The sequence below is a fragment of the Pollachius pollachius genome (assembly GCF_949987615.1).
Source record: "Pollachius pollachius genome assembly, chromosome: 2".
NCBI classification, from domain to species: Eukaryota; Metazoa; Chordata; class Actinopteri; order Gadiformes; family Gadidae; genus Pollachius; species Pollachius pollachius.
This window is the reverse complement of record NC_136935.1, coordinates 31,384,559-31,398,519: the sequence shown is the minus strand read 5'-3', so window position 1 is coordinate 31,398,519 and position 13,961 is coordinate 31,384,559. Positions and strand designations below refer to the sequence as shown.

At 43.8% G+C, this 13,961-nt stretch overlaps 2 protein-coding genes across 3 annotated transcripts; both read right to left on the bottom strand.

Moving 5' to 3' along the window:
• Positions 1–1,788: 1,788 nt before the first annotated feature.
• LOC307070981 (uncharacterized protein) lies at positions 1,789–8,047 on the bottom strand. 2 transcript variants are annotated; one of them, XM_079729800.1, is made up of 9 exons: positions 7,865–8,047; positions 7,414–7,476; positions 6,308–6,636; positions 5,780–5,890; positions 5,548–5,670; positions 4,780–5,128; positions 4,605–4,667; positions 3,899–4,506; positions 1,789–3,407 (listed from the first exon to the last, which is right to left on the bottom strand). In XM_079729800.1, the coding sequence occupies exons 1-9, from the start codon at positions 7,866–7,868 to the stop codon at positions 1,833–1,835; spliced, it is 3,225 nt and encodes a 1,074-aa protein (XP_079585926.1). In that variant the 5' UTR covers positions 7,869–8,047; the 3' UTR covers positions 1,789–1,832. The 2 variants fall into 2 exon arrangements, with proteins under 2 accessions (XP_079585926.1, XP_079585927.1); XM_079729801.1 differs by lacking the exon at positions 7,414–7,476.
• Positions 8,048–8,509: 462 nt separating this feature from the next.
• Positions 8,510–11,619, bottom strand: hmgxb4b (HMG box domain containing 4b). The gene is made up of 6 exons (XM_079729802.1): positions 11,530–11,619; positions 11,360–11,399; positions 10,871–10,965; positions 10,554–10,610; positions 9,725–10,015; positions 8,510–8,899 (listed from the first exon to the last, which is right to left on the bottom strand). The coding sequence occupies exons 1-6, from the start codon at positions 11,584–11,586 to the stop codon at positions 8,603–8,605; spliced, it is 837 nt and encodes a 278-aa protein (XP_079585928.1). The 5' UTR covers positions 11,587–11,619; the 3' UTR covers positions 8,510–8,602.
• Positions 11,620–13,961: the final 2,342 nt, after the last annotated feature.

The window sequence follows — 13,961 nt, the reverse complement described above, 5'->3', positions numbered from 1 at the left end:
GTAATCATACCTTATATGTTTGCATTGCATTCAGTCATATGGCACACCATTTAATTAGGCCATGTCTATCTACATCTACATCTAGAAACATCTGATTACAGCAAATATTGTGGATTCATCCACGGATTCATTGATTTTTTTTCTTTAATCATTTGCTTAAAAAAATATATTTTTAATATTATTTAATTACCGGTAAAATCACAGTGGTAGTAACCTTGTAACATATAGTTGTATAGTTTCATGCTTGAACCTGATTGCACCTTTACATTTATTAAGCTTGATCTAACCTGTTAACAAAGGATATATAATTACAGTATCCAAAATGAAGTACGGGAATACAGCTTAACCTCTTAACACAAACAAAACACACACACCCACACACACACACACACACACACACACACACACACACACACACACACACACACACACACACACACACACACACACATCTGCAATTGTGGCCTTAACTCTGTGTTACTATGCTCAGGCAGGTGTTTTCATTATCATTATCATAATCTGTCCTTCGGGTCACACAGCCATCCCATTGAAAGCATTTCGGTAGAAAGTGAACAGGATGTACCTACTTCTAACCTACACTCTCTACTGTTCTTTCCCCACAAATCACTGAATACACTTGGCTAATAGGTTGACTTATTCATTATGATATGATTATTTTTTACTTACTTTTACTTTTTTACTATGATTATTTTTATTTTTTACAATTTCTGTTTTAGTAGTGTGTGTGTGTGTGTGTGTGTGTGTGTGTGTGTGTGTGTGTGTGTGTGTGAGAGAGACAGCAGAGGTCTAGGATGTATGGATGATGGTGTGTGTCAGCAGGCCAGGAAACAACCACGGTTGGTTGTGTGTGTGTGTGTGTGTGTGTGTGTGTTAACCGCTTGGCATGAGGGACAGGAGACAAAAAGAAAGCCAGACCACAGCTCTCTCGAAAGCCCCTGTAGCTGCTTGCACAACTTGGGCTACTACCCACCATGGGACAGCTCACCCCCGCCCCCCCCCCGCCCCTCTCCAAAACCACAGGAACCACCGAGGTCAAGGGGTCGTTGTCAATTAACCGTTTCAGTTGTTGCAAAACAGATGCAAGGCTTTTCACTGCATTCATCAGATTTACAGAATCATTGCGTGTAAAGATAAACATTAAATTCCCCCATGAACCTGTGTGTTTGGCGTTTTCATGGATTACCTGTCAGGTTTTTTGTGTGTGTGTGTGTTAGATTAGCCTGGAACATGGGAGATAGTGCTGATTAAGTCCATGAAGTGGTTGAGAGCTTTGTATTTCACTTCCTTAATAGTACATATTTCTCAATTGTTGCATCGGTAATATTGTAAAGTGCCGTAATGTGAATTTTCTTCCGAAGTACACGTCCTACTATTGAATTAAACAATGAAAGAACTGGTCAATCATCTCAATCATTTTTGCATTCTTTATTCAAGCAGTAAGGTCAAATCAAGTATTTCGATATTGGATATATTGATCCACAAAAGAAGATAATGGTTAAATATGTTGTGCATTATAATACAATTATTGCTGTCCATTATTACCACATTGAGAGGATTTTCCGTTCCAAAGCAATGAAAGTCTGATTTGTTTACAGGGAAAAATAAACAATTGCATGTTATACTACAAATTTACATTCATCAGAATTTATTGCATAAAACAATGCAGTGCACTATATATATATATATATATATATATATATATATATATATATATATATATATATATATATATATATATATATATATATATATATATATATATATATATATAACACTCAGACATAAATGCTCTCGTTTGAACATTCTTGGTGTCACTGTGCTTTAAAACGCTGTTGGCCACTTTGTAGTAGTGACTGCTCTCCTTCCATCATGATATTTCTCATACCTCCACTTTGCGTTTGATGAACTGAATTTCCGTCTTTGCTAAATTTTCTCCTGCCCACTTCAGTTATCGCAGATCCAGTAGCGGCCCCTATAGCGCCCCCTAGCACACCTCCCAAAACAACCCCGAGTAGCAGACCCAGTAACGCCCCCCCTGCGACCACCATGGGCACCTTCTTAGCCTCTGTCAGCATTATCTCCCAGATGGGGCTCTCGGACACCATTTTGGCCCCGGCTTTGGCCCCGGATCCCATCTTGCCCCATACCGGGCTCCGTGCCACCTTCTTCACCCCTTCTCCGAGACCAGCACCAACACGTACAGAACCGTCTGCCATCATCTTGGCTCCGCTTTTGGCCCCAGACCCAACCTTTCCCCAGACGGGATTCTGCGCCAAACTTTTGGCCCCGGACCCGACCCATATGGAACTGTTAGACATTAATTTGGCCCCAGACTTTGCTCCCGATCCAACTTTTCGCCACATGGCGCTGTCGGCGACCAGTTTGGCTCGAGATCTGAGTGCTGAGGAACTGCCCGACATCAACCCGGGGACCTTGGCCGCTCCGATCTTCTCCAACACAGCGCTATCTGCCATGGGCCTGGGGACGCCACCGGCTCCGGACCTCACCTTCTCCCACACCGAGCTATCGGCAACCATTCTCTGGACATCTTTTGCTCCAGTTCCCATCTTCCCCCACACCGGACTCTGGGCCACCTTCTTCACCCTGTCGCCCACCAACCCAGAGCTGTCTGAGAGCATCTTGGGCAGCCAATTGGCCGTGGATTCCACCATCTCCCTCACGGAGCTGATGAGGGAGGGGCTGAGGGTGGAGGCGGTGATGGGCGGCAGGCTCTCCAGGTGCATGGCGCCCACCGTCCTCTCCGCCTCGTCGCGCGCCTCTGCGATGTCCTCCTGGTCCTCGTCGGCCTCGGGCAGCGTCTGCATGGAGGGCCGGCCGGCCCAGGGGTCCCCCCGCTTCTCCCGAGCGCCCCTCCGCTCGTGGGCGATCTCCCTCTGTCTCTGCCTCACCCGCTCCTCCGCCTCCTGGAAGGCCGGGCAGGAGTAGCATCCGCCCCCCGCCTCGAGCACCGTCTGCTCCACCTTCTCCAGGAGCTGGTCCACGCTGCGGCCCCCGGCCCCCCCGGGACCCCTCTCCAGCACGTGGAAGCGGTCCCCGCACCTCTCCACCAGCTTCACCAGGTCCGCCCGCTCAGCGCCGATGTAAGCCTCCACGTCGTCGGCCCCGCCCACTTTGCCGTTGGCCCGCAGCTGGTCAGCCTGGGTGAAGAGGAGCAACGTGTGCATGCGGACCGCCTCCACGCCGAACACGGCCTCCAGGACCCCCAGGGCCTGCAGCTCCGAGCGGGCCGGCCGGTCCAGGGGCACACACAGCAGGAAGGCGTGGGGCCCCGGGGAGGACAGGGCCACGCAGGAGGAGATCTGGGCGCGCACCTCGTCTGGGGAACACTCTGTGTGGAACCAGTCCGGGGTGTCAATGACTGCCACCTAGTGGTGGTGAGGAGACAGAGCGACAGAGACACAGAAAAGGGCAGAGGGGTAGAGAAATAATATTTAGTTTTTAAGAAAAAATTGACAGTAAGTGTTTAATGATCCAAGATTCAGCACAGATGGGAAAGGGGGCTAAGAACTACAACTTGTTGAACGTTAAATCAAGTATTTGAACTACAAAGTACCACTCCAAATTTAATTAAATTTAGTATTAACCTACGACAGAAGCAGTATTTTAGAAATACTATCGGGATTCCGGGCCACATAACCATGTAAAGGCCTGTGTTTATTTCACTTTTGAACAATGAAACCCTATGGTTATTGCCCAATCTATTCACTCACTGCCTGCCCTGTCAATGTCCCCTTTTCCAAAGAGAGTTGAGTATCATCTCTCAATCCCAATAGAGGCTGAATTTAGGAGCATCTGAGTAGAGACTAAAGTGAGGAATACCTCCTCTGAGTGGAGACTGGAGTGAGGTTAAACTGACCTTCCTGCCCGCGACCAGCGCCCTCCTCTTCTCACATTGCTGCGTGACAGCCACCAGGCTCTTGGGCCACGTCTCAAACTCCTCTTTACCCAGAATGCTGTTTCCCGCCGCACTCTTCCCAACGCCAGAGTTGCCAAGCAACACCAGACGCAGCTCCGGAGAGGAAGACATGGAGTAGGACGAGGACGAAGAAGAGGAAGGCAGTTGTGATTTAGACAGGGAAGAGGAGGAGGGCAGTTGTGATTGAGACAAGGAAGAGGATGAGGGTACTTGTGATTTAGACGAGGAAGAGGAGGAGGGCAGTTTTGGTTGAGAAGAGGAAGAGGGCAGTTGTGATTTAGAGGAGGAAGAGGAGAAGGTTTGTTTCGATGAAGACGAGGAGGAGGGCTGTTGTGATGAAGTTGAGGGCTGTTGTGATGAAGTTGAGGGCTGTTGTGATGAAGATGAGGGCAGTTGTGACGAAGATGAGGAAGAGGGGGGCAATCGGGATGAAGATGAGGAAGAGGCTAGTAGTGATGATGAAGAGCCAGAGCTGGGGGACTGTGGGGAGGAGTAGGAGGGAGAGGTCTTGTAGGAGGATTGCTCTCTGATGCTGTTGATCTGGTGAGCTGGAAGACATAAGGGAGGACATCAAGTCAGAATCGCTACCTGGAATGTTCAAACCTGATCATATGAGTATTAAATACACAGTTCAAGTGAAACTTACAAGTTTGGATCTTTTTCTCATTCGGCTTGGCCTTGGATATCTGTGGCACTGTGGCGCGCTCTGCTGTTGAAAGACAGTATAGCATGTTTAATTAGGCTTGGGCTTTGCAAAGTCATGCCATTCTTTACAGGTAAGACCATACGTCTTATATTGTAGAATATAACATGCAATTTACCTGCATTCAGCTGGTCCGGAACAGAGCCATCGATGACGGAGCTGTACATGCCATCCAGTCCGTTGCCATGGCGAGGTGGAGATCTCTGCGTCCCTATCGCCTCACTGCTCAATAGACCCTCATGCCTCAGGAACTCAGGTTTCATGGTCATGTCTGTGCCCCTCCGACCAACCGCTTCTGGCGGCTCCTGATCAGTGGCGTCCCTCACCGCCGCCTTCTTCTCCTCCAACAGTCGGAAGCTCTCCCTCGTATTGAACGGCTGTTTCTGGGAAGGGGTTTGGACCTTCACCTCCCTCTGTGGGCTGGTCTGCACGTAGGGTCCCCCATTCACGGCTACCATGACCTCGACCTGTTCAATGAGGATTATGGGATGTGTTTTAGTCAAAGATGACGAGCCCCAATGCGGGAACTGGAATACGCGTCTTATAGTTCCGTGTAGATACAGTGGCTTAACTTGTTCATCTACATTCGTCGGGGTGGTATCTTCACATTATTTTTTCCTAATGTCCGATACGTATGATCAGGAATTCATAGAATGTAGTTGGATGTTTAATTAATATCATTTTTGTTTCATTGTTATGAAACTCACTTGTATTCCTCAATTGGAATTGATAAGCCTGACATCAATATTGTGACATAACTAGACTGCAGTATGACTAGAACATATAAAAAGTCCTTTCTCAAAAGGTGAGCAGTAACAGAAACTGTCTTGTTAACGTGTTCCTTGTTCCTCATTCCTCTGCCTTTGTCATGGTTTCTCAAGCTCACCTTGTCCAACAGGGTGCGAACCTGCTGCCTGTCATGTCGCTGGCGGTTGTTGATGATGTGGTAACGCCCACCACAGCGGCCAATCACCTCCCTCAGACCCGGGTCCTCTCCCTGCAGGTATATCTGCATGGAAACAAGGAAGTTTCAGTCATTTTACTTTGCTGGGGAAAAACGCCCAAATTTGTATCCTCTAGCTATAGTTATCAAAATTGATTGAATAAAAGCTGGTCACCTCCTCCGTCTGTCCTGCCAGGTAGTCTCCACAGGTGAGGAGGACCAGGGTGTGTTTCAGGACCTCCGGACCAAACACCTCTTTCATTTCCACAGGGACACGCCCCTCCACCTGGGAACACGAATCAGAGGATAGGAGACTCAGAATAACAAGAGTATGAATACAGCCTATAATCAATGGAGCCAAACCCCTGGCTTTCATTTGGCGGGAAGGCTATTATACATTTTATTATTTATATATACTTTTCAAATTGTAACACTGCGGAAATATTACGATTTTTGGTCAAACAATCTCCAAACTAAAATAATCAAGTAGAAAAGACCTCGAACAGCTGGTTACATATTGTACATTCATTTTTTTGAGTTCTCAATTACAATTAAGTGGTTTTCTTTGGAAAGAATTGCTGAATAAATGCATCATTTTTTTCAAACTCAAAAATATTTGTTTGAATAGTCGGGATTTCAATTTTGACCAAAATGATTTTTTTTCCCCCCATAATGGAGCAGCCCTAGGAGGTGGACCACCCACCTCGGTGAACTGGCAGACAGGAACGAGCAGCAGGAAGGCGTGGGGCCCCGGCGCGGCCAGCTGCAGCGCACGCTGGCTCTCCTTCCTCACGCTCTCCTCCACCTGCTGGCCGTTCCAGTACCAGCGGGGAGCCTCCACCACCGTCACCTTGCGGCCCTCGGACACGCCCTGCCGCCGGTGGCAGACCCTGGGTGAAGATCCGAAGGAGGAGGAGGGGGAAGGGGCGCCCACGTGGCCCAGGATGGTGTCCGCCGAGGCAGTCTTTCCACAGCCGAGGGTCCCGAGAAGAACCAGCGTCAGCTCTGGGGTGGAGGGGTAGCCCGATGTGGCTGGAGGTGGGGGGAAGTGGATTGTTTAAAATAAATGAGACCTGGTAACGTAGTGAAAGTGAGAGTTATTGTGTGAGTGCAAAGCAGCAGATCAGCTTCTTAGTCAGACTGTGTTTAAGGCCCGTCTCCTCCCTGCTAGGTGCATCATTATTGCGATGATGTAGTAATGGTTATTTAGAGATGGTTCATCATTTACAAATTAAGATTGGTACGTTCCATGCCTCTCAAAATGAAGCATTTTAATTATACAACGCAAGTGTTTTACCTTTAAACGTTATAATAGATCATGAGGAGAAGAGTCAAAACAGTTGAAAGGTTGCAAAAATGAGTTTGCTACCAGGACTTGTTGCAGACTATTTACATCATTCAAATATTTAATACTCAATATTTGTTTGCTCAGAAATGTAACTTGGGCCTCAGGCTTGTTTGACACATGCACTCCTTCTGCTATTCTTACTTAATTACATGGTTGGACAGAGATTAGCTATAAATTGGAGCCGGCTAAATAAAGGCTCTTTCTTTAAATTATCTTTCTTCAAGTAATCTAGGCCGGGTATGTTTTCAGTACTGTTATGAACATACCTTATACATTCATGGACCAATAGAATATCATCTTAGGCTACAAACTTTGGTTTCTGCTTGAGTCACAAAGAACAAAAAAGGTATTCACTGATTAGACCATATCTTCAAACTGAATCCGTCATCAAATAAACAGGCTTTTCACAGTTTTTTCTCCACTGTATTGTCTGGGCGAATTTGTTTGCGTGTATGCCACACCTTGCCATTCCTGTCCGGCTGCATTCTCTTCTTTGACCAGGACGTTTTGTTTGATAAGCATTGCTATGCCAGCAGGAATGATACGCCAATAAGAGAACAGAGAAAATAACAAGCCCAAACAGACCTGCAGCTTGGCAGAATATTGAATACAAAGATAACAGGGCAGAGAACACATGTTTCGGCTACAAAGTAAAACTGGGTTAAACCAATAAATACAATAGTAAACCACACAGCCTGAGAAAAATGAAATTAAATGAGAACACATTAGAATATATCCTCCATGTTTTCATGTGTGTCCTACTACATAGATTGAAATGGCAACAACACTGTGACCAATGCGATAAAACATATTCTTAATAAGTTATAGTCTTAATACATAGTTCACAACTGAAACTGTTGACAGACTGTGTAAACTAGGATTAAACATACTAACATATGACAAGACACTTACCCATGGTTGTAGGGGTCTCTCTCGCTTGATCCTTTGTCTTCTTGTATGTTGAGAGCAGTTGAGTTTCAATGCAGTATGCTTAGCTCTTTCATTCCCAAAACACTTTGCTAGAACTGTCTCTTAAGATATACCCGACTCTCTTACCAACTTGGCACCTATGTAAACGTTTTTTCCTGGTGTAACCTTGCAGTCTCAGGCTTAAACCTGTTAAGCCACTCCCATTTAGTTTAATTACTTTTAAACACACCCACAGATTGATGCAATTTTATTTTTCACTTTTAGTCATCAGGCTGTAAAACATTCCGTGATAGGGAGGAGACCCTGTTGGCCGGGAGATGTGTGTCCCATCCACACCTGTGGGGATGGGGTGTGGTTGAACAACTCCTAACTAATGGCAGGTCGTCAGTTGAACACAACTATTTGAAATGATACTTGGTGTTCGACCAGGGAACAGATCCTGCTCTGGGTCTAGATCAGAACTACAGGTTGGTTGCGCAGAACCACAAGAAGTATCACTCACACACACACACACACACACACACACACACACACACACACACACACACACACACACACACACACACACTTTATTTTTTAGCAGTTACATTTGGGACATGTGACAGTGAAGTGATAGTCTTAGCCTGTTAGCCTGCCTGTCCCTCAAAGGCCCGGCATCATATAGGCTATGTTTTCCATAGCATCAACCTTGGTAGAAGGGAAAGAACACCATTAAGACTCTTATTCTGAAACACCAACATGACAGTGTGTGTGAATGTGTACACGCGTGTGAGTATGTGTGCGTACGAAAGTAAATCCATACAGTATGGGTCGATGTGGGTTGAGTGTGCACAGACATGTTTGTTGACGCGTGGTATACATATGCACGTGTCTATTCCCTGTGAGGGTCCCTACCAGTGTGTGTTGCGGGACGCCACTGAACTCGGGCATGAGGGAGGTGAGGGAGATCAGGGGCACCAGGGCACACAGCATGGAGTCCATGAGCAGAGACATGCTGCCGCTGGCACACACCGCCTTCTGCAGGAAACACCAAGCCAGGCAAGTAAATGGTGCACACTGACATTATTTACAACACTGGTCACACTGGTCTCTCCTCAGGATACACACGTGCTATTAGTCAATATTTATTTACCAATATTGTAGATATCAAAAATGTAATCATGCACTGTTAAAAACATGGCGCGGTCAAGATGCTGCACTAAATTGGGGCTCAATTAATTAGTAAGCCCTTGATTTTTTTTATTGAAACATTAGTTTACTCATGTTATTCTTTCTAATGATTAAGGTTTGGCATATGCCTTGCAACCCACTTATGGGTCGCACCCACCTGTTGAGAATCCCTGCTCTAGTCTAGACTATCTAGAGTCCATCCCCTTCCTATCTCGTCCCCACGTTTGTCTGAGATTGTACATTTGGTCTATATGAGTGTGTTGTTGTTTTGGAAGTTAATTAAACAGTTTCTGTTTTTATATCCGGCGATTGCTAAATCATCAGATGACGATTGAAGGGTGGTGTATGCATGTCGAATGTAAATGGACTAATGTTATTGTCATTATTTGTTCAATTGTATTCACATTCATAATGTCCAAGTATATATATATATATATATATATATATATATATATATATATATATATATATACACACACACACATATATACACATATATACACACACATACACACACACACACAAAAATACATACATACATATCTATTTTAATCAAAATATTAAGGATCAAAATGACCATTAGATCCATTAATATAGTAAATGAGTCAGATAGTAGTTAGTAGTAGAAATGAATACATTAGAATATTGTTATTTTTCACCCATAAAACTCACATCTGTCTCCTGAAGCTCATGGCCAATCAAGGCCAGAGATTCCCCCATAAGGTGCAGATGAGCAGCAGCGGTGACCACTACCAGATCAGCACCACTGACGTCCCCACACTCAGAGGAGTGGCTGACACTGGCCTGATCCGCCTCTGGACCGGAGAAAGAGGTCACGCCCTCTGTGTAGTTCATGGGGCTCTTGGTGGTAACAAAGTCATGGTTGCTAGTGTAGGTAGAATCAAATGAATTGTGTTTTTCATTGAGGTAGACCCAGTGATCAGATATGGGACTACAGGGTTCCTGCAGGGAAAAACAGAGAGAACACAAAACAGAAAAATGGAAACTGAATTCCAAACAAGCCTAAACAATGAACAAACCAAGCAACTTTTAAAAACAACCATTATAATCTACTGTTAAATCAATAATTTTGCCAGACGATAATTTGACAAAACATCTAACTAAGCACTATTCTACAGATGAGATTTGAGTACAACTTGGTTGTTACTTTATATATACACTTCACACATACATACTATACACAGGAATGAGCAGGAAGCACTAATAAAATGAAACATTTGACATACATCCATGCAAGCTCAATATATTTAATAACATGCACGGTGTATTACTTTTACCATATGAGGCAGCTGGATTCACGAGACCATGATCAAGTGAGAATCCATCTTGCCAGGCTTCAAGGCATGTATTTGTGGTCGAACCAGGGGTTCGGACCAAAAGCACAAATGAGGACCTACATGAACTAGATGTTAGATTGTGATCTGTTCAGTGAAACAAACCATGTGGTGCATAAGGTCAGCATTCCTTCATCAACAGTTACCTCCAGTGTGCCCTCTGCTGGAGAACCGGTATCCAATAGGTTCTCTTCAGTGCCATACTAGAGTAAATATTCAAAATACAGAAGCAGATACGAGTTGCATAAAAAAAACAACATCATTTTCACGTGATTTCATATTTCATAGAAGACTAAATATGTGTTACAATTATGCAGAATAGATCGTTTTACAGTGATTTATAAACAACACATATATAACATGTAGCCTAGGCTAATTTAGCCTCATTTGCTAGCCTGCCTGCCATTTCCCATGTTGTTGAGGGACACTTCATGCATTGCCGTTGTACATTCTGGTGAATCACCTTCTCCTCTCCTCCATCTCTCCATCCGTCCCTCGAGGCCTGGACTCTACATCCTGAGGGGGGGCTGGGGCTGTACGGTTCCTCTCTGCCGTTAACTGCAACCAGTCATTTATTGAATAGCACAGAGGTTTAGAGGTTCATCACCAGGAACATTGCTACCATTCACCTATTGTTTACTCAGTCTTAAAAAAAATACATAGATACTGCTTCATATATGTGTCATACAAATACATGCAAGCACATGTGACCAAATACGTGTCCCTAATGACATACTGTATCGCTCTTTTCACCTGTGGCTATGACAGTACGGACAAACTACCTTATGCGCATCCTTTCAAAACCCCTGTATATTCTTCATACTTTACTTGACTTAAGAGATTTGCCTCTATCAAATCTTCCCATGGCCATGAAACACTTACTATAAATCAGGCCAGACTGAAACTTTTCAACAGTTGTTTTCCAGATAAGATGAAGAAAGTGTTTGCTTACTGCAGAATTCTCTCATCTTGTTTTGTGGGGCATCTGATTCCTGAAAAGGTTTGATCAAGCTATTTATATATTTATACATTTGGTGACCATAACTTGTAAATGAAGGTGCAGTACGAGAACAAGTAGACATAATTGTGATCTAGAATCAGCTCTTAGAGTCAGACATGCACCTTGTGTGTCACCATGGTGCTCAGCTCCTGGTCACTGGAGTCTCCCACGTCGTCCATATCCAACAGAAAGCCTCAGTAGGATTGTTTCTTCTCTCTTTGGCTGTGGGCAATCACAAGGCCTGATTCACTGTCTATGTGTTCATCCACCAGTAAACAGCATGAATAATAGTAAAAATAGCCGCAAGTTGCAATTGCGAAGTTCAAACCAACACACAACCATTTGGATAGAATGACGGTTACATGGACTTTTAGCATCAACACCTCTATCAATATAATATAGCCAACATAGTGCTTACATGGTTTAAATGTCATGATGCAACTTGGTTAAAACTTTATGGGGATGTTAGAGGTTTAACATCATCATTATTGACGCCTGAATAAACTTTGCAAGTATAACAAATAGAGTTGGAGTTATGACTGAAGTTAAAATAGTAGTTGGAACATTGCTGCTTCCAATATGAAAATAATCTCATGATGATCAGTCTAACCCTGTCTTATGTGCAGAGGGTGTTGTTTTAATCATAACTAAGTTTAATTAGCGGTGAGCCGTGTTCTAAAGTCTTCAAAGTGCTGGACCCTGGTAGGACTGACTTACAGAGGCACCTTGATCACCTATAAATGACAGCACATTTGCATTAAGAACTCAACCTCTGCCGGACCCTCAAGCTCTATGGGATACATCCAAAGATGTACACAATGAAAACCACGATGCATGATGGGAAATAGTGATGATATAAATGCATTCATACACAACCGTATGTCACATGCCGTACACCACATTGTCTGCGTACCACGTATTTGTACTATTTGAGTATATTGACCAGGTGTTTGTATAAACTGGCATCATAATATATCTTTAATGCATTGCCTCTGAGTGTCGCTGTCACGTGTTGTTACCGGAACCAGGAAGTGGTGGCTTTATAGGCAAAAGTTTGCATGGTGTCTCGGTCTCCCCTCGCTTGAATCTATGGAATTTTAAGAAGGAAATCATAATCACCAATTCACACAAGTCTCACTTCAAATGCCATAAAATCAGTAGACATCCCACTGGCCACTACATATATTTTAAAGATGTGAGACATACAGTGAAAAACAGTGACATATCATTGGAGGGTCATCAAATAAAGTACAGCATTTGCAATATTGATTTGAGATAGGCAACAAACTTAAGATATATTTAAAATATTAAGCACAGGTGGAACCATTGGTGCACCATAAGGCTTGTTGGACTTCAGCACACAAACTAATTTGTCATAATTGTGTAACGTTCTATCTCAGCTGAGTGTTGCAATATGAATAATTCACGGCTGGCGAAACTACAAAAAAACATTGGAAAATAAAGACAAAATGTTACCAAGCTACACTCACTTTGAATACAGAAAAAGAAAATTCCTGCTCAAGAAGTGCACCCATCAATACCCCCTTTTTGTCACTGAAATGAATTTAAGAACAATAGAACCTCACTGGACAAAATGGGTGCAAAGGTTTGAGAACTAAAATCACTGGTGTCCACATTACCGGAGACACTAGGTGAAATGCATTGTTGCATTAAGCAGGCAAACAGTTGCACAGAAAACACAATACTTTGTCAGCAGATACAGACACATGAGGCCTGAGGCACTGATCTGTCAGCATGACAGATCAGTTCATCTAAGGTCAGCATAGTTCAATAGACTCAAAGACTTATCCTTCAACAAGGGACCCATATTACTGCTCAAGGGTTTTAGCAATAGTTAAAGTAGTCTGTTTGATTATCAAATGGTTAAAAACGTCACTCCCTTGTGTTTCACAGAAAGGAAAAGCAAGGGGCTGTAAACTCTATATAATTGCATGCCCCCCACATCGTGCCATACCAGTTGGTGGCTGTTGGCTCGTCAGATGTATTTCCTTGTTGATGAACATGTGTATTCTGTGACACATTCTAGTTGGGTCCTGGTGTTTGTTACCATTAGGTAGGTAGGTGGGTGTATCATAGACGTTTGCCAAAGCTCCAGTAATGGTGGTCAATGTGTTAAAGAAGAGGGCGGACAGAAGAGGGGAGGTTAAGGTAAGAATAGAGAGGTTAGGGTAAGGATACAGAGAGGATGAGGTTAGGATATAGGGGATATTAGGTGGAGGTTAAGGTTAGAATAAAGGGGAGGTAAAGGTTGGGATAGAGGGAGTGGGGGAGGTTAAGAATATAGGATTCACACACAAAAACAGACAATAGAAATCTAGTAGGCCTATAAACATGACAATAGTTGTTTTTTCTACTTAGGCCTACTATATTTTACTTAACATCCAAATACATAATTAAACTTTGAGAAATCATCCAACCTTGCTTAGTATTACGCATTGAGAGGGCTATCAGAATCCCATTTCACACTGGCTTCAAGTTTGAAGACGTGAAAGATTAATCACAAATCCGGTGTAAAATGGATCTGGGATATGTT